This window comes from Monodon monoceros, unplaced genomic scaffold, assembly GCF_005190385.1.
Source record: "Monodon monoceros isolate NGI ecotype Baffin Bay Population unplaced genomic scaffold, NGI_Narwhal_1 Super_Scaffold_5, whole genome shotgun sequence".
Taxonomy (NCBI): Eukaryota; Metazoa; Chordata; class Mammalia; order Artiodactyla; family Monodontidae; genus Monodon; species Monodon monoceros.
The window spans coordinates 63,696,434-63,720,930 of NW_021703782.1; the positions used below are offsets into that span (position 1 = coordinate 63,696,434).

At 43.7% G+C, this 24,497-nt stretch overlaps 1 protein-coding gene across 2 annotated transcripts in view; it reads left to right on the plus strand.

The window, feature by feature from the left end:
• Positions 1-23,819, plus strand: part of FAM189A2 (family with sequence similarity 189 member A2) — a 60,800-nt gene extending 36,981 nt beyond the window's left edge. For both annotated transcript variants that reach the window (XM_029201321.1, XM_029201320.1), the window contains 9 exons: positions 132-242; positions 7,456-7,584; positions 9,095-9,202; positions 9,323-9,456; positions 15,808-15,937; positions 16,111-16,189; positions 17,511-17,663; positions 19,924-20,216; positions 22,954-23,819. In XM_029201321.1, coding sequence (XP_029057154.1) covers positions 132-242; positions 7,456-7,584; positions 9,095-9,202; positions 9,323-9,456; positions 15,808-15,937; positions 16,111-16,189; positions 17,511-17,663; positions 19,924-20,216; positions 22,954-23,157 — 1,341 coding nt within the window. In that variant the 3' untranslated portion in view covers positions 23,158-23,819. The remainder of the gene's footprint in view (positions 1-131; positions 243-7,455; positions 7,585-9,094; positions 9,203-9,322; positions 9,457-15,807; positions 15,938-16,110; positions 16,190-17,510; positions 17,664-19,923; positions 20,217-22,953) is intronic.
• The last annotated feature ends 678 nt before the right edge of the window (positions 23,820-24,497 follow it).

Below are 24,497 nucleotides of genomic sequence, written 5' to 3' on the forward strand. Positions count from 1 at the left end.
TAAAAACATTGTTCTGACTTTTTTTTAATGTTTCCTCTAGGGAAAGAATATGAGTTTTTTTACTCAGACAAAACTATCTCTGAATTTAGCCACGGTCTTTTTTCTAACTGCCTCTTTTCTTGCCGTTTCAGGTGAACCTTTTTGTGCTGCTCTCTGTGGTGTGTGTCCTCCTGAATTTAGCCGGATTTATCCTAGGCTGCCAAGGGGCCCAGTTCGTGTCCAGCGTGCCCAGGTGTGATCTGGTAAGCAGCTCTGAATCATCGCTGTGCACCTGGGCCGACCCTGGCCTGCCCGGCTTTCCCGGGTGCCAGTGTGTGGCTGGCAACACCCAGGACCAGGCAGCATCTTAAAATGAAACCTGAAGTTGGTAAAAGGAAGCAGGAAAACAAAACAAAGAGCTTCCTGCTAAGTATTTTACTCAGGTTGTCAATTTTTTTTTCCAAAGCAGGGACCAGCCAGGAGAAGCCACATGCATCATTAGTTAGTGAATAGATGGATCATTTGTCCACAATCAATATCTATCTGCTCCCATCTAAAGAGGAAAAATGGATATTATCAGAATTTAGGTCAGCAGTCCTTTATCTGAAACCTCTGGAGGCCAGGTGTGTTTCAGCATTCAGAGTTTTTCCAGTTTTTAGAAGGTAAATGTGACGCATATACTGTTTATTCTGTAGCATCCCAGTGGAGTCTGGACAACAGAATGTAATCCAGAATTTTTGGTTTCCAGAGCTTTTTGGATTTCAGAATTGTGGATAAGAGGTTATGGACCTGTACTATGTCAGTTTCTATTTTCCTGATTTTTAATTGTTATAGTAAAATGCCCGTAGCAAAAAGTTTAGCATCTTAACCATTCAGTAGTGTTAATTAAGTACATTCACATTGTTATACAACCGATCTCTAAAACTCTTCCATCCCCTCCTCCCGCTGGCCTCCGGCAACCACTCTTTCTTGTTTTTTGGGTTTTTTTTTTGTTTTTTTTTTTGCGGTATGGGGGCCTCTCACTGTTGTGGCCTCTCTAGTTGCGGAGCACAGGCTCCGGATGCGCAGGCCCAGCGGCCATGGCTCACAGGCCCAGCTGCTCCGCGGCATGTGGGATCTTCCCGGACCGGGGCACGAACCCGTGTCCCCCGCATTGGCAGGCGGACTCTCAACCACTGCGCCACCAGGGAAGCCCAACAACCGCTCTTTCTGACGCTGTGGATTTGACTGCTCTTGTTGCCAGATATAAGTGGAATCATACAGTATTTGTCTTTTAGTAATTGCTTATTTCACTTAGCATAACATGCTCAATATGTACGCATGTTGTAGTAGGTATCAGAATTTCCTTCCTTTTTAAAGCTGGATAATATTCCACTGTATATAGAGGACACATTTTGTTTACCCTTCATCCATCGGAGGACACTTGGGTTCTTTCCACCTTTTGGCTATTGTGAACAATGCTGCCACGGAAATGGGTCAGTTCTCTGGAATATATGCCTGGAAGGTGGAATTGTTGGCCATCTCTGAACTTTTTAAGAGGACTTTTCTGTAACAAATATCTCCCTGTGGCACGAAGCAAAAGAAGTGGACTCTTTACAGGTTGTAGTAAACCTCATCTATTTGGAACTTGGTTCCATGGCAATCTCGCCCTTTCAAAACCAGCAGGATGCAAGTGAAGAAGGCTGCCACATTTCTCAAAACACGGTGACCAGGTCCTTGCAGTGAAACTCATGGCCTTCCCAGATAGGACAGCTCCTCCTGGACTCACTAAAAACCTATTGCTCTTCCTTAACAACCCTTCACAAATTTCTTTGATTTTTGTCATTCCCTCGCTTAATAAGTGTAAGTTTTGGAAGCACAGGCTCACAATGTTTTCTGGTTTTTAAGGCCCTGTATCATTTGCCCTCATCCTGCTCTCCTGCTGCAGCAACTCACACTCCCTGTAATGGAGCCCGAGCCCGCATGTCATTACCCAAGCTCCTGCCCTACTTTCCTGTTTCTGACAATGCTGTCTCTCCCCCGACCATTCCCTGTCCCTTACATCCCTGTTCATCCAAATGGTGTCAGCCTTTTAAAGCCTCATTCAACAATGATCTTCTTAAGGAAATAGTCCCTGATCCTCAGGGAAGGTAATCTTCCAGAATTCCTATCTGTACATCTCTGAAGCATTTCTCTTTCCTTTTTTGGACTAAAGGTATTCATATACCTTTCTTCTCTCTTCTACTGGTCTGGAATCTTCCTAAGAACAGTGTCTGGCTCTGTATTTTCTTGGGAGTTTTCAACAGCACCTCCCACAGACTTCTTTACATACATAGAGTTCCCAGAAAATAAATTTTAAACAAGGCTTGTTCTTCCTGTTACTAATTACACAGAAAATTGGAAGGGGCAAAGAGAACAGACAGGCTAGAAGTGAAAAGTCATAATATTTTAAAAGACAGTTCGATAAAACAGTAGCATCTATTGTATGCAAGACCCCATGCTAGAAACTGCAGAGAGTAGAAAGAAAAGTCAGACATCGTTTCTGACCTAGACGTTTATCACGTAGCAAGAGGAGTGGGATAACCATGGCAGGTGCTTGATCAGTGTTTGTGGAGGGAATGAATAAATGCCCAACTGCAAAGCAAGGGAGTCTGTGATCAGCCATCAGAGTGAGACACAGTGCTCTGGGGGTGCAAAAGAAGAAGGACTTCTACTCTTGGGAAGACGGGAAAAGGATACCTGGAACGTAGGTATTTGAGATGGGCCTTGAACAATAAATAAATAAAGGGAGTGGGTCGAAGCCAGGAGAGGAGAGGATTCCAAGGGCAGTGGTTAGTAGTTAGCCTGAGTGGTTAGATCACTGTTGGCTCTGGAACAAACAGAAGCCAAATTACAAGGCATAAGGGTCTATATGGTTGACTTTTCTGAGAAATTCTGTGCTTCTCTACCCTGACTCCCTGTTAGAATCACCTAGGGGAACTTTTTAAAGAATACCCAGACTTGGGCCCCATACTCAGAGATTCTCAACTGCCCTGGTGTGGGGGTCTTAGCATCAGTATTTTTTTAAGTTTTAAAGCGTATTTTTAATTAAAAAATTTTCCCACCACAAAACCAACTCTGGGATTGTTTCTGATCATATAATTGGACAAGCCATAAAAGTGTAGGATGGAACTTAAAAATCATTTGAAATCTCACTGTTTGGGGACATCATAGTTAACCATTTGACAGGTTTTTTGCATGTCTTTATGGATAAAAACACACCTAATTTTTCATCAACAGGACCATATTGTAATTGTTTTTCATTAGGGAACGTATTTGGCAAGTGGAGTCTTTCTGAGGAAGGGATTCTCTCCTTCCCTCTTTGCCTCACCATCTACACCAGTCACCCTGAATCCACGGTAACAAGCTGGGGGATTTCCTTTCATGTTTCATGCTCATGTAACCTTATGTAGGTGTGTATGGGGTGGGGTTGTTCACTACTTATTCTTCAGAAATGGGAGCTTTTGTATCCACTTCCCTGCATATTGTTTTTCTCACTTAAAGATATATTAGGTACAGCTCTAACACCCTTTTTTCCTTTGAACAAGTCAGTTCTCTATTTTCTTGTTGTCCGTTGTGGTTTGGGTTTTGACAGATAGAAGCAGTGCTGCTATGAATACTGTTCTGCAGATCTCCATCGGGGCTGTGACCTAAGCGGAGTAGGCTCCCAGGAGAAGGATTGTTCTTCTGTTTGTCTCATTTTTTTTTTTTACAGCACATTCAACCATTTGATGATTCTATCCATTTTTTAAAAAACTGAGATAAAATCTATAGCGAAATGACCAGATCTCAAGTGTGCAGTTCATTAAGTTTTGACCAAAGTATACATTCATCATGACAAATACACTCATGTATACACCCCAGACAAAATCTAGAGCATTTTTATCACTTTAGAAAGTTATTTGCTGTCTTCTTTCAGGCAGTCTCAACTCTCTCATAGGCAACCACTGTTCCAGTTTCTTTCACCATAAGAGAGTTTGGTGACCAACCAAAGAGTTTTCGTTTTGTCTGTTCTTGAACTTCATGCAGGTGGAGTCATGTACCTTTTTGTGTCTGACTTATTTAGCTCAGCATGATGTTTTTGAGATTCATCCATGTTTTTGGGTCATATCAGTTGTTTGCTCTTCCCTTCTCACTCTCTTTTCTTAATCAGGGCAATATTTCATTGTATAAAAATAGCACAGTTTGTTTTATCAGTTCTCCTGTTGATGGGCATTTGGGTTGTTTCCAGTTTAGGGGTGTTATGAACAAAGCTGTTCTGAACATTTTTGTATAATGTTTTTTGGGGGCTTATTTGCATTTCTCTTGAGTAAATACATAAGTATGGAATTGCTGGGTCATGTGGTAAACGTATGTCTAACTTTAAAAGAAACTGCTCAACGGTTTTCCGAAGTGGTTGGGAATAAGTATATTTAATTTAAAATGTATGGACAGTTCCTTTATTAAAGAGCTTTAACTTACGTTTCTACCAGTAATCCTCTACCTACAACAAGTGTTACCCTCTAATTTTTTGCCAGTCTGATGGGGCTAAGTCGAGATCTCATCGTTACTTTAATTTGCAGTTCCCTAGCTGCTAAAGATGGCATCGTCATTTTTGGGAAAACTTCCCAGAAGATTCTAATGTGCGGCTAGGATAGAGAGCCATAATAGTGATTGATGATGGGAGGAAGGAGAGGATCTGACAGCTTCAGGTAATAGTATCAAGTATGAAAGAGGGATGTTTTTCATTTAAGAATGGGGAGATTCGAACAGGGTTGTTTGCAGACGGTTAAAGACATTGAAGAGAAGTTAGAATAAGTTTTCAGAAATATTGGGCAGATGGGATTAAGAAGGCAGGTGAAGGGGTCAGAAACAGGAAGAATGAGGAACACAAAAGGCACGGTTGCCTAGAATCATTTTGCAGGAAGCCTCAGGGCTTTCCTGTATCAGCTGGGCACAGTGATAGATATTCATTATTGTTTGCATAGTGATTAACTTTCAGATAAGATCCTTTGTTTAAAGGGATTAATTATCACTTACCTGGAAAATCTTGCCATCCAAAGTCCAGAGAGCTGAGGTTTCTGTATGTGCAGCCCACACAGGATTGGTTTCTGTCTTAAAATAATGCCTTGGATTAAGAATGGACTCATGTGGGAAGGGAGTACTTTGTAAGATGACACCCAGTCTTACCTAGGGGAGGTGAAGTCCTCAGGTAAGATCTTGAGGCTTATACAATGTAAGAAATGGAAATTGCACTGTGTCGCGTTGAAAAACGTGAGCTTGGTTCCTGCTTGGTGAGAGAGGGCCTTGTGTACATGAACAGAATGGAGACATGAGAAGAATGAATCATCTCTATTAGGTGCTTCTTTGTTATACTAAATAATGCTGTTAGTATTAAAACAGGAAGTTCTCAGCAGGAGACTTTCAAGGAGGAAGCCCATTGGGAGTAATATTTACCTTATGAATTTAGCCTGGTGTAAGGATATGATTAACTATGGAAGAGCAGCGAAGAGAAAGTCAGCGATCCCTGAGGGGAAAGAATAGTTCCCACCTGCCTAGGGAAGTCCTGTCTGAATGTCCACAGTAGTTTTCCTTTAGAAGCCAAGAATCTAGATATTAGCAGCAGGATGTACCTTCAAAAATGTGAGACAATGAAAGAAAAATTCAAATAGAAACAGCCTTGTGCCTTTGTTGTGGAGTCATGGATCTAGGTGTGGGGACGTTGCTGAGATAACAATCTCTGTGGACAAACCAGGAAAAGACAGTAAACCAAAGTGGTTGTGAATTGGTAGATTATGGAGGCCATCGAGGTAACTCTAGTTGTAATTCTTTGTATCAGAGGCAAAATTTATATAAAATCTGGGCATCAGTGTTTATTTTAGTAATGCGTCCCTTTCAGTATGATTTAAGGACAAGGAATAAAAAATGTTGTAGGATTCATGGAACTCTGGAAGAGGCAAAACTAATCTATATGGAAAAAATATCCAAACAGTGGTTGTCTCTTTGGAGGGTGTGGGCAGGGATCCATAGGAAGGGACATGAAGGAATTTTCTCTGGTGATGGTATGTTCTGTATGTTGATGAGGGTTTGGGTTACAGAGGTATATGCATGGCTCTAAATTCCTTGAATGGTATGCTTATGATTTGTGTATGTGAATTGCAATTCAAAAGAAAAAGAAAACCAAACCAAAAATTGTGTAATCCAGTGGTACAAATTTTTCCCTTTGGCTTCCTAGTCAACTTATATTAGAAGGAACTAAGTTTCCTCCTAATATGGAAACTACCATGAAATTTTCCACTATGACTAGAGGATAAGAATCTTAATTCAATGAGAAAAAAGGCTTTTTTTTTTTTCTGTTAAGCAACAAAAGCAACAAAAGCATTGTAAATGTTCAGTCATTCCTAAAGGTTCCTGAAGAATTTTGCAGCTAGTGAAGTCAAAGCCGCCTGTTTAATTGAACAAGTATGAAAGAGGTGTGGCCTTTCTTTTTAGCCAAAATAGAATAGCCAACTTTAACAGCTCAAGCTGCAGAGCAAGTAAGAATGAACCTCTGCTCCCAAATTATGGGTCTTATGAGCCCAAATCAGCTAGTTCATATGTTCCCAACCTGACTCAATGGAAACTTGGAAAAGTGACCCAAAGTTTGCAAAGCATCTCACTAAAAATATATGAGATAACTCATCAGTAATTGTATCACTTCAAATAAAGAAAACTTCTCCTAGAATCTGTGAACACACTGAAGATGTGAACTAAGAGATCTCTTCAAGCCTACATGGTTTAGGGCTACTGTTCACCAAATAGACCTTGTGCTTCTTCCAGGCACATGGTAGATTGAACTTGCTTGCCCTCTTGGATTAAGTGGAGCCATATGATTTACTTTGGAACTGAAACTGAGCTCACGTGAGGAGTGTCATTTCCAAGAGGAAGATTTAAGCTAGGGTGACCGGATTTAGCAAGTGAAAACACAGGACACCAAATTAAATTTGAATTTCAAATAAAGAGTAATCGTTTTTTACTATAAACATATCTCATGCAATATTTGGGACATACTGACCCTAAGGAATGACCTGTTTATCTGAATTCAAATTTAACTGAGTGTCCTACCTTTTACCTTGTAAACCTGCTTTAAGTGCCAATGTGCAATTCATCATGTACTCTCCATGTCTCTAGCATAGTGACCCTCAATCCTCAGATAGTAGATGCTCCATCAACTTCGGTCCCTAAGGGAATATGATGAGCAGAGCCCTCTGCTGACCTGCAGTGGCCATGTAGCATAGTCAAGAAATAACCTTGGTTGATTAAGCCACTGAAATTTGGGGGCTGGTTGTTACCCAGCATACCCTAGGCTGTCCTGACTGATGTAGACGTTGCCTGACACTGAACCCTGCCATATCTCATTCTGTAGGATTGGTGTTCCATGGTGTGGCCTGTGTATTCTTACTTAACAATTAAATTGTTGTTCTGCCTTTTCCCCTTAAGGTGGACTTAGGTGAAGGCAAGATTTGCTTCTGTTGTGAAGAATTTCAACCAGCCAAATGCACAGACAAAGAAAATGCCTTGAAACTCTTCCCAGTTCAGCCTTGTAGTGCTGTTCACCTTCTACTCAAGGTATCTGGAATAGATTCCATCCCCCACCAGTAACTACACCACAGAGACCCCAAGGAAGGCAAAGCTCCCTGAAATATTCCTCCTTTTTTACCTCCTTCAAATAATCCTATTGAAAGCAGATATGAGAGACTCCTTATCAGTGACCTAGAGACAGAATTGAGAACCCACAGATTATTGTGTTTCTCTTAAGTTATGAATGGATAGCTTCTTTGTGCTCAAGAATTATAAGCTAGTAAAAAATGTAAAGGAGCCTAAATGCATACACATGTATATGTGTACGTATGTGAATTTACATATACATATACATGCACACATATGCACACATACACACCCATGATGTAGCTACACATATAAGATGTAGTTTTAGCAGAGCCTCTAAAGTCCATGCCCGTTTGTTATTGTTCTAATGCTCCTTTGTTGGCTTAAATGAATCCTGTAGGCTGTTGAGTGCTGCCGTTCTAAAACATATAGACTAAGGAGATGTATTGGCCAGAAAGTACAAGAGAAATTCAAGACACTACCTCTTGTTTAATAGGCCGCAACTATACTAAGCGAAAGAGATGAAAAGTAAATGATACCAGCTGAAGAGAAATACAAAATTAACCTTTATTAGGGAATTGGATAAAAATCACGTCCTGACTTAAGGTCTGTTATCCCAGTGAGTGAGAAGCTCAGTTGGTGAACCCTGAGATACTAGCTTTTGGATGGTCCGTCACTGATGGCTTTCTTTAGATCTTTGTTTTGGGTTTATTTTCTTGTGGGGAAGAGGAGTCTCTAAGCAAAGAGAGAGAAGCTGTCAGCTCTCTGAGTTTTGGAGGATGTGAAAATGGCCTTCTTTCTTTGGCTTCTGGATTTTCGGTAGCTGAGTCACTCCCAAACTTTCTGAGCCAGGACTTTGCTTGGGGAAAGCCCCGCTAAGCAGCCAGGACTGTGGCAACAGAAACTTTTGGAATTGGCTTTGCTGCTATTTTGAGACATGTGTTTAGAGGAGACAAGCCCTGTTGACACTCGGGCCAGCCTGCCCACTGTGTTGTCTTCATTGGGTGCCCGGGGCAGCTCTGCCAGTGGCTCCTGAAATAGGATCAGTGGCCACGAATTAAGCAGTGTGCTGTCCTGGTGGGAGTCTGTGGGAGGGGGGAGGTTGGGATTTGCTATCACTGGGTACACTGACTTCAGAAGAGAAATTCAGTACTTTCCTGGAAGGGATATTTCCAGACAGGATTCTGATGCAAAAAGAAATATGGTAATACCAGGTCTGCCCGGGACAGGACTCTTCTAAGATAAGTTTTTAAAATTAAGAAGTACACACTATTGCATGACAGTGTTAATAATAACCAGTGTTTGTTTGGCACCCAGCATGAGCCAAACACCATCTAAGTCCTTTACATGCATTTTCTCATGGGAATTGTCTTCCTTGGGGCAGTATTATTATTATTTTTCAAAGCTTTTATGTTGCGTTCTGGTCCTCAGTTTTGAGGTACTCAGGTGCGTCATTGTTTCCTGGTTCCAGAAAGTCCTTTTTGCCCTGTGTGCCTTGAATGCCCTGACCACCACCGTCTGCTTGGTGGCAGCCGCCCTTCGCTACCTTCAGATCTTTGCAGCCAGAAGATCCTGCACCGTAAGTCCATGCAAGGCGGCAGAGTGTCTGTGACTCCACTGATCCCACCCTCGGACCTTTTTGTGTCATCCGTTGCTTTTCTCCCCGAGCTGTTGACTAACCGAGGTGCTGTTTAATTAGGATGAATCCCAGATTTCTGCGGAAGAAGTGGAGGAACACAGACGCATCCCAGACCCTGACGACTTTGTGCCGCCAGTGCCTCCCCCTTCCTATTTCGCCACGTTTTACTCGTGCACACCCCGGACGAACCGCAGGTATCCTCCCTACATACCCCCGCCCAGGTCTCTGGGCTGCTCTCGGTTTTGAGGCCGAAGGGTCTCCAGAACTCACAGCATGGGCTCTGACTTCTCTCCAAAATCTAGACATTGTATTACTTTCCAGGATCGTCCGGTTTTTCTCTCTCTTTTTTGGTCTGACAAATTGCATGAAACCAAAGAAAAGTCAAACCTTGACCTAAGGATATAGTTTTTCAATTTCAATTAGCTTCTTAGGAAAACTGACACCCAGTGAGATAACTGCTGTAATTTGACATGATTGAAAACTGCTGTTGCCCTGGAAACGCTCTCAGTCGGGCCAAATCGATATTCATTGTAAACCATCAGCAGGTCCTCAAATCATGAACTTCTTCCCAGCCATTAAAAAAAGGTTAATTATTAATTACATCTCCTTGGTCTAGAAAAAAAATAGATACCGTGTTTATTCTCCTTTTCAAATTCTGGCTCGAAATTGATCGTCTGTTTCTTAAATCTCAGAAATCATTATTTGTAGAATGAAGTGCTGCATGCATTCATTTGGTTGTTAGCCACTTCTAGAATTGTACCAATCTAAAGAATGACTTCATTTATTCATTCAACAAACATTTAATCCATCCTCTGCTGCTTACTAGTTACTGTGCTGGGTTATTGGAATTCAAAATGAGTTATACCAACTTCCTCCCCCTATCAAGGAGCTCACAGTCTAGGTCATTATAAATGAGTGTTGAAAGGATCACAGTAGTGCTCAAAAGGGAGATTTTGAGTGCAAGAGGAGGACTTCCTAACCTAGACTGGTGAGTGGGCTGCAGAGAGCTTGAAGGAAGAGTCAGCTGGTCAGGGTTGGCTTCCAGGATGAAGTGATGATCTTACTCCGAATTTAAAGGCTAAAGCAACCCTACATTTAAACTTAAACCCTACATTTAAACTTCTAAAAAACAAATCTCTGAATTCTAGAAAAAAGACTAGTGTCTTTCCCTTGCTATTGAGAGGGCTTTGAATTTCTACTTTTTAACCCTGAGGTACACGTGGAGAGTTGTCAGACAAATTTGGTGTCAGGATTGGGGTTTTTGGAAATCCATTTTCTAGTGCTCAGGGCAGCCACATGTCATTTTGAAAGAGGTCACCAGTGGGAGCTCCCACCCAGACACTGTTACTGTTCTTTTCAATGGGTTATCTTCCTGACTTGTCTCTCAGACTCGTATTTAAACCCCACTCTAGCCCCTCCCCTGCCCACCCACCTCGGTGGAAATAAGAGATGACCGCAAAGCTGGAAGGGACATCAGCTGGCTGGACAGATGGCCTGGGGGACAGCTCAGCCTCCCTGTTGTACAGGGACTGGTGGGCTGGAATTTCGAAGCTTCAGGGGCCAGGATGGCTTCGCTAGTCTTTTAGGAAATGAGCCAAGAATTACAGAGGCCAGAGGGACATAGCAACAAAACACATATTCTTTGTGTACCATAGGACACGTTTGCTAAAGACGTAGCCCAATCTCAGGCTGTCTGCAGAGTGCACATTGAAGGACAGTAAAAGTGCCTGTTACTTCATGGTTGGGGAGAGAAATGCCCTCTTCAAGAAGAGTTCCTTGGCTCTCTGAGGTTGTGGGTGAGCACTTGGTTGACCTAAGAGGAGGCAGCAGACATTTAATTTCATGCTGTGGCAGAAAGGGGAAGTAACTCATGTGGGATTAGAAGTAGTGCTGACCTGTGGGATCCCCTGGCCTTCTTCCCTCTTTCCTTTCTCTTCTCTGCACCTCCATAGTCATGCTTATCACTGTGGGTCTTTGAGGATCTGGGTGCATCCCTGGAGTTGCCCCTCTGAGCTCTGAGCCAACCCCTGGCCAAGTCTGAGTTGGAAGAAGACAGACAAGCTTGTCATCAAGGGCTCTACCAACCAGAACTTCCCAGAGGAACATGGGGCAGGGGGTTATGCAGAGCACCCTTGAGAGAACAAGAATGTTTGGCCTAAAGTATATACCTGGAGCACTAGCTCATACCTCCAATGGGCAAATAGCCTCATTTTCTAAAATTCTACCAATATCTGAATGCAGCCCACTTTCTTTGGTTTTTCTAACATTTTATGTATATTTTAAAAATTGTAGTTGATTTACAATATTGTATTAGTTTCAGGTGTACAACATAGTGATTCAATATTTTTATAGTCATATTCCATTTAAAGTTATTACAAAACAATGGCTGTATTTCCCTGTGCTGTACAATATTTTGTGTTGCTTATCTATTTTATACATAGTGGTTTGTGTCTCTTAATCCCATGCCCCTGTCTCCCCCACTGCCCCTTGCCCACTCTCCTTTTTTAAATGGCTAAATTTATTCACCTTTAGATACATATTCTATCAGAGATATTTTTAAATTTGACTGACTTTGTTAGATTCTCAGTATAAATCAACATCATAGACACTAGCTGTTTAACCCCAATTGATAATTTTCTTTCTTATAAGCAGGCAGGCAAGAATATTAACAGATGTTTATCATTAATATTTCCACAATCAGTTATGTTAAGAGTTTTCACGTAATACAGGCTCCCCTTTTCCTGTAAGGTATTAAGACCTCTCAGAAGAACTTTATTTATTTAACTTCTATAAATACAACCATTTCATGCATTGGTATCTCCTTGAAAAAGGGCTTCTCAAGTTACTCTCATAAGTAGAAGCCTGATTGCAGTCAAGGCTTCTATCCAAAGATGGTTATCTACTTTGTGAATCAATTTGTAAGTACTGGAGGGGGCTGTGTACCCCATCTCCTCTACTCCAGGGAGTCCCACAGTCTCAGAAACTGGCTTGAGCCAGGAGTCAAAAAGGAAAGTCTCCAACCTAATTCGTGAATGTGGACCTGGTTATACTGTGGGGATGTTACCTGCTAGAGAAAACTGAAGATGAGCGCATGGGAGCCAGGTTGACCTGGGCATTTCTTAAAGGTGAAAGCAACAAGGCCCACCCATTTCCTTTCCAAATGAACTTCAAAACCCAAACTCAAGTGGAGCTGGGCTGTGCCTAGGCTTGACTCTGTCTGTGCTCAGCTTTGGGCTGGGCGACCCTGCCTCACTCCCCACTCCCACACCCCTACCAACATGTGCCCCATGGAAGGGCCAAGCTCTCTCAGCACACAGAGGAGGATCGTTCTTTGGTCAAGGTCATATTAGTTGCTCCATCAGCCTTGGATAAGTTCTCAGGGCCTATTTGTAGCATCAAAGCAGAACGTATTTTGCATGATCTGTTTGGGTTTCCTGTTCATCTTGAGGTCTCATGAGCATGAACCAGCGAAGGTTTCCTGGAGACTTTGGGATGAATTTGAATAAGCCCAGGCTCTGGAGTCTCTTAAAAGGGTCACCTTGGGTGGATCTCTTACCATTTCTGAGCCTCAGTTTCCTCATTCACCTGCCTTGTCATGTGACTCCTGAGAGGATTGTTATGAGATAATGGGCTAAAAAAATCTTTCTACAGGCAAAAGCTTTAGACTGTGCTCTACCATTGTTAGTTGCATGGTTTCAGATGTTCTTGGCATGTTTCTTACTCTTAAGAAACATTTAGCCCTTAATTTTACCCCTACCGTATCAGGCAACAGTTTTCTAAAGACACTCATTTTCAGTAAAAGTTTGATCACCTTTCCCAGATATAACAGGGTTTTGATTTCAACCACCATAATCCATTTTGCTTAGCAGTGGTCTCAGTCCTGGCTGTGCCTTGGAACCACCTGGGAGCACTGACAGCATACAGATACCTGGGCCCCACCACAGGCAACTAGGGCAGAGTTTCTAGAGGTAAGGCCTGGGCCATGCCCAGTTTAGGAACCCTCCTGGGTGATTCTGCTCTATAGCTGGGTTGAGTACCATAAGGGATCACGAACAAAACCTGTAGCAAACAGACCTATTTCCCTCCATGGATCCTTATTTACCCAAAAGTGGTACAAATAAGGAAAAGTTGCTTAGTAGGAAAGGAACTTTCCTGCTACATCAACTCTAGCAGCATCTTCCATCTAAATGAGGCTTTGCTGGTCATTGTAATAACCACCATAGAAGCCATTCATTTTTCAGCCAATTTAGATAAAGTGTACCCCCTTTCTCCCCCCAGTTTTCCTTCTTGAAGAGATTCTGTAGTAGTTCAGGATCTAAAGTGAAGCCCGTTCCTCCCACTTCTTGGTCCTAAGCAAGCCCTCTCTCTTCTATAGGAACATATAGGTAGCCACTGGGTTGGGAATATGAAATATACAGCACCAGAGCTAACAAGCAAAGCTGGGGGATGAACTTTTCAGGCAAGGACACCACAGTGAAGAAATGCATGGGGAGTTGGCTGAGGGGGGACTGTAAGTGCCGGAAAGATACTCACAGGATTATGCTAATTAAGGATTAAAGATTGGCCCTCTGGAGCCGAAGGAAGGAGTGCATAGGTCTCAGTGAGTAAAACAAGTTGCCTTGTTCATTGGTCAGGAAAGTCTTCAAAGTCAGGTCCACGAAGGGTCTGTATTCCTGGAGTCACTTGGTGTTTATAGTTCTTAAACAGCTTCAGCTGGAATGGAGAGTTGGCGTGAAACCCGTGGGCAAGTCCTCCTCTAAGGGAGAAGAATATCCCTTTCTTGATGACTTTACCAGGACCCCTCCCAGCCATGCTAGGGAGGGACCATTCCTGCAGGTGCCTCTCCTCAGATGTGCTGAGCCTGCACACATCCCTGCCTGGGGTGTCAGCACGTGACCTTCTCCTTTCCTCTCAGGTCAAGCACGAGCTGAGAGTCTTGTTTTTGAATAAAGATGCAGGAAAAAAGGGGAGCACTTTCTCACTTTTTCATTCAGGCTGTAGGAGTCTCATCCTTCTAAATCCCAGAACTCCAGAAGTTTTATTGTTAGGAAGACAGAATATCACATCTTTTTCAATTTTTTTCTTCCACCAATTGCATTTTTGTAAATGGGCACAAATGAAACAACCATAAATGCAGAGAGCACCTTTCGAAAACAAAACAAAAGCAGTCCCTTGTAGGCAGCTGGCCCCATTTGTCTTTTCATCAGTCTCCTTTAGTTTATGTCCATTTTTGCATTTCAAGAACAAACGTTAAACTTTTGCTATTATATTTTCTTCTTTCTCCAACACTTCATGGCCTGAGTACAGTTTTTTTTGTCTTCTGTGTATTTTTCAAGTTGTGATATAATTGACATATAACATTGTATTAGTTACAGGTAAACAAGTAATGATTTAACACTTGTATATATTGTAAAATGATCACCACAATAAATCTAGTTAACCCATCACTACATATAGTTACAAGTTTTTTTTTTCTTGTGCTGAGAACTTTTACGACCTACTCTCTTAACAACTTTCAAATACGCCATGCAGTATTATTAACCATAGTCACCATGCCGTGTATTACATCCCCAGGACTTATCTGCACATATTTTATAACTGAAAGTTTTGTCCTAAGGTACAAACTTTCATGTATTTTTAGCTGTCGTTTACAAATTTAGGTTCTTTGTTATCTAGATAATTTGTGTGTGTGTGTAACCTTCTGGGAATGCTGGCGGAAAATCTTGTGGGTTTTTTGTTTTTATTTTTTGCTATCAAAGGTCTCTCACCCACAGGCCAATAGCCACAGCTACAGCAAGCGCTCCATCAGTGTTTGTTGAATGACCACCTTTAGGAAGAGGCACTCTGTAATTCCTCCTGCAGCATTGCTGCTTTGTCTCTGAGCTGTGATGTTGTTCACTTTTTTTTTGAAAAATGTATTCATTATTTCAAACATTTATTTAACAAATAGTGAGTTTCTACCATGAATCAGACGTGAGGGAAACCTGGGCAAGAAACTTTTGTCATGTACTAATGTAACAAATAATTGAGTTTCCCTGAATCCTTTGTTTGTTTTTTATTGAGGTAAAATTCACATAACATGAAATTAATCTTTTGAAAGTGTATAATTCAGTGGCATTTAGTACATCCACAATATGGTGCAACCATCACTTCCGTCTAGTTCTAAAGCATTTTCCTCACCTCCAAGGAGACCCCGTACCCATTAAGCAGTCACTCCCTGTCCCCCCCTTTCCCCAAGCCCCTGTGCAACCACTAATTCGCTTTCTGTCTCTTATGGATTGTTGTTTGCTCTTTGACTAGTAAATTTAAAAGGAATGATGGTATTGCATTTTCTATGTGGTCACTTGCCTAAGAATTCTGGGCACTCCATCCGAGAGCAGCTTAGGTTATTCCCCTGCTCCTGGACCAGGAGGTTGTAGCGTGGAGCGGCGAGTGATTTTACCCATTGTCAGTGGATAACCCTCTAGAGGCGAAGGCCAGTATGCTGGAGCCACTACCATCAGATGGCCAGAACATGCTTCCTGATGCCAGGATGCTCTTCCTAGGATGGTTGGTCCTGATGTTATACCACTGCCACATATCTACGGAGCGCGAATCAAAGGCGTGGAAGTGTTCTGTCCTCTGGACCCCCCGCCTCCCTATGAAGCTGTGGTGAGCCAGACAGACCAGCAGCAGGTACTGTCCATAGAGTTTCTCTTTGGTACATTGACGGCAAGTAGGAAAAGCAGCCACACAGAGAGCGGGGTGGGGAAGGGACCATGCCCTGTAGATCTTTTCAAGTTCACTCCAGTCCAGATGATGGCTGAGCTGAATATCAACAGACAACGCTCTTTTTTCCTGTGTTGCAGGGATCTTCATTCCAAATGGCAGAAGGATCGGAAGCTGCCACCAGCCCTTTGGAACCGATCTGCATGCCAGTGATTCAAGGTAATAAATACATTATTGCTGCCCAAACTCATGATTCAGTAGACTAAAAATGGTAAAATGATCATCTGTACGATATTTTGTTGGAGGTCAAATATTCTTGGAGCAAATGGTTCAAGCTATATCCTTTTTTCTGGGTGTAAAAATATTATCAACTCTTAGGGCTTACAAGTAGGAAATAATATGTGAACAGAAATAAAGATATCTTTAGAATCTTTTATGAATAACCAGACTTTTCAGAAATGGATTACAGAGTTTAATTTGGTTTTCCTGTGTTTTCTGATCTAAGATTTTTTTCTCCTGTTAAAATAAGATAAGCTCTTGTAAAGAGACAAAAAGAGTTTTACCTATTGCAGAGTGATTTGCTCATTTATAACCAAGGACCCAGGTCATACTGCCTTCACATGTACTGAATGCTGATTTGCAATCCTGCATTAAATACTAGAGTCCATTTACAGTTATCCTTGTAACTTAAGGGAACATTGTTACTGCTTTCTCTCTTTGGAGAGGTTTTAAATGGCCCAGAGAACTGTCCACAGGACAAAATTGCAAATGGTGATAAATAATGGATCAACTTTCAGCTATTTTAGGTGGAGGTAATTTTTCAGCAGCGCCATTTAGAATGGATTTCTGCTCTGTTCACCTTCCGTCTTAAGTAGAATTATGCAGCAGGGTTCTGTTTCCTAAGTATGTTTTTAATTCTTCCATTTCTTAAAAAAGTTTCCCAAACCACGAGTCAGGCTCACAAGCGATGGGACTTTATTTTCCTGAACAGCAGTCATCCAGTTCCAGAGTGCTTTGATTCATTTAGTGGCCACTGGCTCTTTAACTTGGCTTTCCGGGAGTTTCCCAGCCTAGCCCGTAGACACACCCTCTGCTTGCATTTGGCCTGCAGCCCCAGGGCAGCCACCCCGCCTGTACCCCCATCACCTTCCACCTAATCAAGGTCAGCCTGAGTTGTCAGAAAGGGTAAAACGGCTAGGACCTTTCCAGTGCTGCACGAGGCTGCTCCACTGGAGAAGACGTCAAGCACCTTTAGGCATTTTAGCATGGCTTCTTTTTCTGCTCCTGGATTTAGAGCTTTTTGTTTGTTTGTTTGTTTTAGGTGTGGAGGGGTAGTTTGAGGAGGCAGCATTTCCCACGGTGCTGCAAGATAAAAACTTACTGGGCCCACAGCCTAAGCAAATATTATGAACTGTATTACCCTTGTCCCAGAAGGTTTGGGCTCACAGGTGTTTCCTGCCCAGCATGTTGAAGGTGCCAGCTGAACAGAAATGATTTCTGTTTCTCCTCTTTAAAAAAAAAAAAAAAAAAAAAAAATCAGGTGGGGACATTCCTAACACACCTGGAGAAGAAAGCGCATCCATTTCAACTCCCAGCTCCAACCAGCTATGTCCGGCGAGGAACCGGAGAGCTCTCCAGCCCCTGAGGACAAGATCCAAGAGTGACCCTGTGCTTCATCATTCTGCAGAGAGAGGTGATGTCATTTCCCAAGTTCTTCGCGGGGCGCTGTGCTTGTTCGCCTATAGGTGCCGAGTGGCTCTGGCCACCCAAGGCCCTGGGGTTCAAGAGAGAGCTTGGAGGGGGGCTGACAGGTCTTGGGAAAATCAGGTATTCTGCATGCACGTTAAGGATAGACATCTACCATGTCTTTTAAGGCTGGTAAGAATTTTTCTTGTCAAGTCATTGTCATCAGAAGCGTTTGGTTGCACGTGATACTGTGCTGGGTACCACACGAAGAAGACCGTGCAAACCTAGTTCTGATTCCTAGATGCTCCCAGTCCTGTGGGAATGAACATTCTCTCTCCAGGAAAAACTCCAAAGGGGTGTATTTTTTACCGCCCTCTTCTGAAATTCAACACTAGTTATCTTTTTACTGTGTATGAGTAGATTGAATTATTTAAATCTGACCTTGCTTTAAGAACTTTGCATAGAGCGAAGCTCTCACACTCCATCTCTCTCCCTTTCTGTTTTGAGTTTGTTTGTGTATAGATGTTATTTGAATAATTTAAAATTTTAATAGTTACAATTTTTTTAATTAAAAAAAATTTTAAACTGAAAATGACATTGAATCTTCTTTTCTGAATATATGACTGCCTGAACATCTTCAAATACCTCTTCTTTGTAGAGAATTGTAAAAAAATAGAGGAAATAAAGGAAGAAAATGAAAGTCTGTAATCCCACCAGCACAGGCTTCTTTCGGTGACTTGTCCTAACAAGTTGCCTATGCTGTCTTCAAGCTCTGTGCAAATACAGCTTTGCAGACCCTCTGGTCCTGCTCTGTCCCGGGCCCCACGTCACCTCCTAGTTGTATTTTGTCCCCCTGACAGCCTGTGTTGTTTGCTACAGCTCTGGACTGACCGTGTGGGAGCCAGAGGGAACACTCCTCTTGTCTCTCCAGCAGCTTCTGAGCGGGGAGGAGTCCTGCCCCGGGACTGAGCGCCCTCTGGCCCCTCAGCTCCCCGGACCTGTCTTCACCGTGGGGTTCTCTGCCCCACCTGGCAAGCTGAGGACTCGGGATGGCCACCTGCAGCTTCCACAGGAACTTGGCTGTCTACACAGCTTAACGAGATCTTTCCAGAACCCGCTCCCCTTCTGCAGCGCTGCAGGGGCAAGGATGACACACGTTTACCCGTTGGAGTCCTCTGCTGTGGAAGGGACCAGGTCGCCTTCAAGCGACAGTGGAGTCCCTGACTCTGTCCTCACACATGAGTGTCTGTAGTGAGTGTTCCGCGAAGAGTCAGGTTCTCTGTGATGTGCACGTGGCAGCCGAGGAAGACGGCTGCCAACTCCTGTTTAGAACTCCTCATGCCTGCCTTTCTCCAGAGGAAAAGGAATGCTCCCCTTCCTCCACCCATTTTCACACCCCCTGCCTCCCTTCTTCCTTGAATATCTAAATTCCTGCTTGTCAGACCTTCACAGACTGAAATCTCCAGTGTTGTGTACACTGAAGGCTGCTGGCTGGCTTATGAACATGTGGAGACCAGGCCTGATTTCACTTCACCCATCTGCCAGTGCAGTAATGTTCTGCCCGTCCTTATACCCTTGCTGAAGTAGTAGTTGTGGAAATTAGCCTGTGGTGGATTTCCCAGGCCCTCTGTTGACTTCCAGAATGACATGTACCTTTTCTGCACTAGATTTCTCTTTCTGTAATAGTCAGCCCTAGCGCCACCTCCCAGCCATGGTGTGACGTCGATACTATAAGTCAGTACAGTGCCCCTGAGGATGTTTAGGACAAAGGTACAGTCAATGTGAGCAGAGCATTCCATTCATCCCACAAGTCTCGTCTCTCCTCAGTTCCTCTCTTCCTGTGGCTTCTTCATCCTCTCCCCAGAACATTCTTCCATCAGTCAACTGTGTTTTTTCTGCCTGCCCAAACCATCCCTATATATTGGTGATCACCCCCATGAAACCATTGCTCCATCATGATTTACATTCTGGATGCTCTTCTCTGTCATCTCTCTTTACCTTGATGGTTGCGTTTTATGTGGCACAATAAAATATTTGGGGGACGTGTCCTATTGAAATTACACTTCAAGGAGTAAGCTCGTGTCACAGGTGTTGGGGTTTTTTTTTTCTTTTTTTTCCTCCTGCAAGAGGAAAAGCAAGATGTGCATGGCCGTCAGCATTTGTCACATGTTTTCCACGTGGAATTTCGTGGTTTATGCTGTTTCAAGTACAGATGTGTGTTCACGGGGCTTGGCCAAAAGGTGCGTGTTGTTTGTCTCTGCCCACAGCTGTCCCCGTGCTCAGCTGTGAAGCCGCGACTCAGACTGAGGGAAGACCAGACCTGGCTGCGGTGACCTTGAGAAGAGGGTTGAGATCCCGGGCTTCGAGATGCAGACCGAGGTCTTTAATAGATTACAAATCTTACATGGACACCAAGTTGCTGGTGGCGAGGTTCCTGGAGCAGTCCTCCTGCAGCATGACCCCGGACATCCATGAACTTGTAGAAAACATTAAATCTGTTTTGAAGTCCGATGAGGAGTACATGGAGGAAGCCATCACAAGTGCCAGTTTTCTAGAACAGGTAGTTTTATTATTAATATCAGGCATGAATCCGATGACTTGTTTCCATAGCAGCTGAAGCAGCTTCTCTGGTTTCCTGTCGAAGGCACAGAAAGTCCATGGTCACTGTATCAAGGGGAATGGGGTTAGGAGGTGTGGGGAAGGAGAGGAGGAAGTTGGGTGCTTTCTTTTCACATGTGACATTGCCACAGCCTTCTTGGCCCAAGAGAAGAGAAACCGATTTTTCCGAGATATGGAAGCATGCTTGGAAAAAGAAAAGGGAGCAGCTCAGGGATGAAAGCAAGGGCTATGGGCAGTGTAGTGTGGAGTACATTTAACATTCCATTTCCTAAGCTGAACGTTTCCCTTGATCTGGCATGTTTTTTCAGCCCTTCGACAATGATGGACATATGTGAATTTTAATACTGGCAAGATTCTGGGAGCCGTTCACGTTCCCATGAAATGTTTGGCAAGATTACCTAAGCTGATAGACTTAAAGGAACGAACATCTTTTCCCTTCCATTTATTAAAAAACACATGGCAATCCCCAAACAAGTAGCCTGTGAAAAGATAAAACCGGGCACGTAAATATTCCACTTGCGTGTCAGGTTTCTCGTCTTTAAAGTGAAGTGTTGGACTAGGTGGTCTCTACACCCGTATCTCTGAGTGAATGGAATTTCCCTTCACTCAGATGAGAAGTGGGAATGGGTCGCAGCTTTCCTCACCCACCTCTTTCAAAAGCAGCGTTTACCTTTTGGGTGTTTGCTCTGTAGCTCCATGTCTGTGGGGTGGCCGTTGGAGACCTCAGTGCACAGTGGCTCATGGGTGTTACTTGGCTGTGCCTGTGGGTATTACGTGCCCATCAAATACTTCTTGAGTGGAGTTGGCCTGATTCTCAGGGTCATTGCCAGATACTGGATCCTAGGTACGTTTTTCAGGCAGATTGAACGAATCCCCACCTCACTTTCCTTTCTGTTCCCCTCCCCACCTGCTGGCCTCTTCTTACAGAAGCCAGAAGCCAGATCTGTCCCATCCCTCAGGGGACCGTGGGGAGCAGAACAGTCTGATTACTCGTGTGAAGAGGTACATGAACCATGGGCCCTTTTGTTGTTTGCTTTCTAAAAAAGTGGTCAACCAGTAGTCCTAGGTCAGGCTCCAGTTGGTAGCCTGTGTAGGAGAGAGATTTACACGCACATGTCCCTGGTCTCCTCCAGATGTCATTCCCTGCCTCCTTCCCTCTGTTCACCCCAATTGCCTGAAAAACAGAAGCAAGTATTTGGAGCTGCCAAGTTCCGGTGAGGTAAGAGCTGGAGCGTCTGCAGAGCTGTTGGTCTGGACCTTCTGCAAAGTCTTGCTTGACGGAAAGTAGCTTTGGGGAAAAAGAACAAGCACTTATAGTTCAACAGATGCTATCACTATAAATGTTTGCGAGGTCTTTGTGCACAGACTGGATCAAAGTTCAGTTACAGGGATTGTTGCAGTAGACTCTGGGCCATCTGCCGGGGCTTCCAGAACTGGATCCCAGTGGTGAGGTATCATAATGCCACCCCATCCCCCAGACAGAAGGAGGCAGGGACAAGGGCAAGGGAGCTTTTATTTCTGACTCTACCCAGCTTTGCACATTTTCACCTTCTCTAGTATTATTGGGATGTGTTTTTATATCCATTTTAATTTTTTACCAATATCCAAACCACTTGTCTTAACTTACCATGTAATAACAATAGACATCTATGAATGTTGGAATTTTCTTCTTACTCAGGAAACAAAGACAGCCTTAAAGACAAATATAATAACAGAGTGTTAGAAAAATTTGATGTCCCATCTTTTGGGGGGATTAACCTTTTAATGACCTTAAAATCTCAGAATGGTGGAAACTAAACAAAAAGACATCCCAATGATCATTCTGTGATGTTAGATGGTAGTAAATCACTTGAGTTTTTCCCAACATGCTAACAGCAATATAGGTCATACAGACATGACTGTGTAATTTTAAAAACTGTATGTACACAGCAGTTCTCCTCTTATCAATCTCAGTTGGATCGGGGATTGCGCATTTTTGCTGTTATATGATATATTTAAAGTTATGTATGTGCTGCATTGCAAAATAGATCTAGCAGTAGAAACATTCTTAACAGCTTTTACAAATAAATTGGCTTAGTTTTTATGTTGTTTATCGTGTTTTTTTCTTAATTGAAGAGTTATCAGATCAATTAGAAGCATCATTAGTTTTAGCTGACATTTTATAAACTTAAGCAGACCGGTGGTTTTACAATTTTCAAGTATATCGGGATCACCTGAGTTCTTGTTAAAACTACAGATGCCCAAGCCCCGTTCCAGATTCCCATGTCAGAATTGCTAGGGGGGAGCAGGGAATCTACTTTTCTGACAGGCTCCCCTCCCCTCTCGTGATGTGCAGACCCAGTGAGAATCAGTGGCTTAGACCACAGGGAAGTTGGGAAAAAAGTGATGAGAAGAATGTTAAATATAAAGCAGGAGATTGCAATAGACACATAGTTAAGCATGGTAGGTCTACAGCTGAAACAATAGAAAATTTGGGGTACTTCTTAGGAACTTCAGGAAAGAGGCAACATGTTAAGAGACTCTCTGGAATTCCAAGTGGGTTCCACCTTGGGAAAACACCCTTTTATCCTTCCCAAGGCGACTAAACTAAATATTACATGGATAAATGTAGGAGGCAGGTCTGAGGACCACATCTGGTGAAGCTTAACCTCTTTGTCACCCTGTTTATTCTCCCAAAGATCATGGGCCCGATGCAGCCCAGCACTTCCAGGGCCCTCGTGCTGCCCTCGAGGAGACAGCCTGGCCTGCTGCACCTGCGGAGTTGCGGAGACCTGAGCACCTTTGTCCCCGCGGGGAGGCCGAGAGCCGAGAGGAGGCCCCGGCGGGCGGAGGCTGAGAGGCCACACAGCCTCATTGGCGTCATCCGAGAGACTGTCCTGTGAAGCTGCGGGGCCCGGGCTTCTGAGGAGCAGGAAGAAAGATGGGCCCTGGAAGGCACCCAGGGCCTCTGAGGGGATGGATCCCCTTCCTAACCCTGTAGTTTCTTGGCTGGGAGTAGGGGTTCCCCTCTGGGTACTCCTCAGAAAGGGGGGCACTCTGGAGAACATTTATTCCCGTTCTTTGGCTCCCCTTTCTGCCGGCCAAGGGTACTCGAGGGGGAATGACAAGTTATTCCGGACCCATTTGGCTTTTGGATGCGCCGGGCTGGAGGCCGTGAATGAAGCCGCATCTCCTTCTCTGCCCGGGTCTGCCCTGCTGTGGGCAGAAACGGCTCAGGATTCTGTGCCCGCCACACCCCTCGCGGTTCCCTTCCTCACTGAGTTCTTTACCTGCTGGAAGGGCAGATCTGCTGGGCGGCTATTTATTTGCTGCCCAGTGAGAGTGGAACTGGCACGGAAGCAGGATGATTAACCCTGATATACTGCGATGGTCAAGCCTCATGTTAGGTCACTTTCAAATCACACTCTCTTTAGGAAAAACAGGAAACTTGTTTGGTGACAAATTTTATTGAAAGACATTTAGGGAGAGGATTCTTGTTGATTCCATTTATTCATGCTTGCAAAACTAGAGACAGCTAAGGCAGAACTGAGAATAAAAGTGTTTACCTTGGACTTCCAGGCTCACTGTGCAACATTTGTTTATGCTTAGGTGGCCAGGCCTTACCTTACAATGGGTTTGGAACTTGCAACAGTGGTGGCCAGGGGGTCAGATCCGGGCAGGCCACCAAAGCAGCTTAATCTCAAAAGCACCCAAGCCCCATGGATAACAATGCATCCTTCATCCATTGAGTCAGTGCTTGGCTTCCCTGAGCTGCCTTCTCGTGGGGTCATGAGCAATAAATCAGTAAAGTGATTACAGATTGAGGATTAGTGCTAAGGAGGATGGGGCCATTAGAGAGGGCTTCTTTGAGGAAATGACATTTGAACTGGACTTGACTTTGAGGGTCAGGGAAGAGTGTTCCAGGCAGAGGGAACGGCCAGTGCAAGGACCACGGTAACTGCAGCCCCGAGCGAGGGGAGAGGTGAGAGGAGCCTCAGGCTAGATTTTTCTGCTAACAGTGAGATATGATGGAAGAGTTTGCAACAGAAGAGTGCAGATTTAATTATACTTCAGATGATCACCATGCCACGTGGGGACTAGTTTAGGTCAGGATATGGGATAAAGTGGCAGTGAGGAGCTAAACAAAGAGGCTGTACACTGTGAGGCTGGCTGTCCTTGTCGGGCACCGCCTGGGCTCCGGGTACTGTGCTGGGGGCTTGACAGTCTCATGTCACCCTCGCAA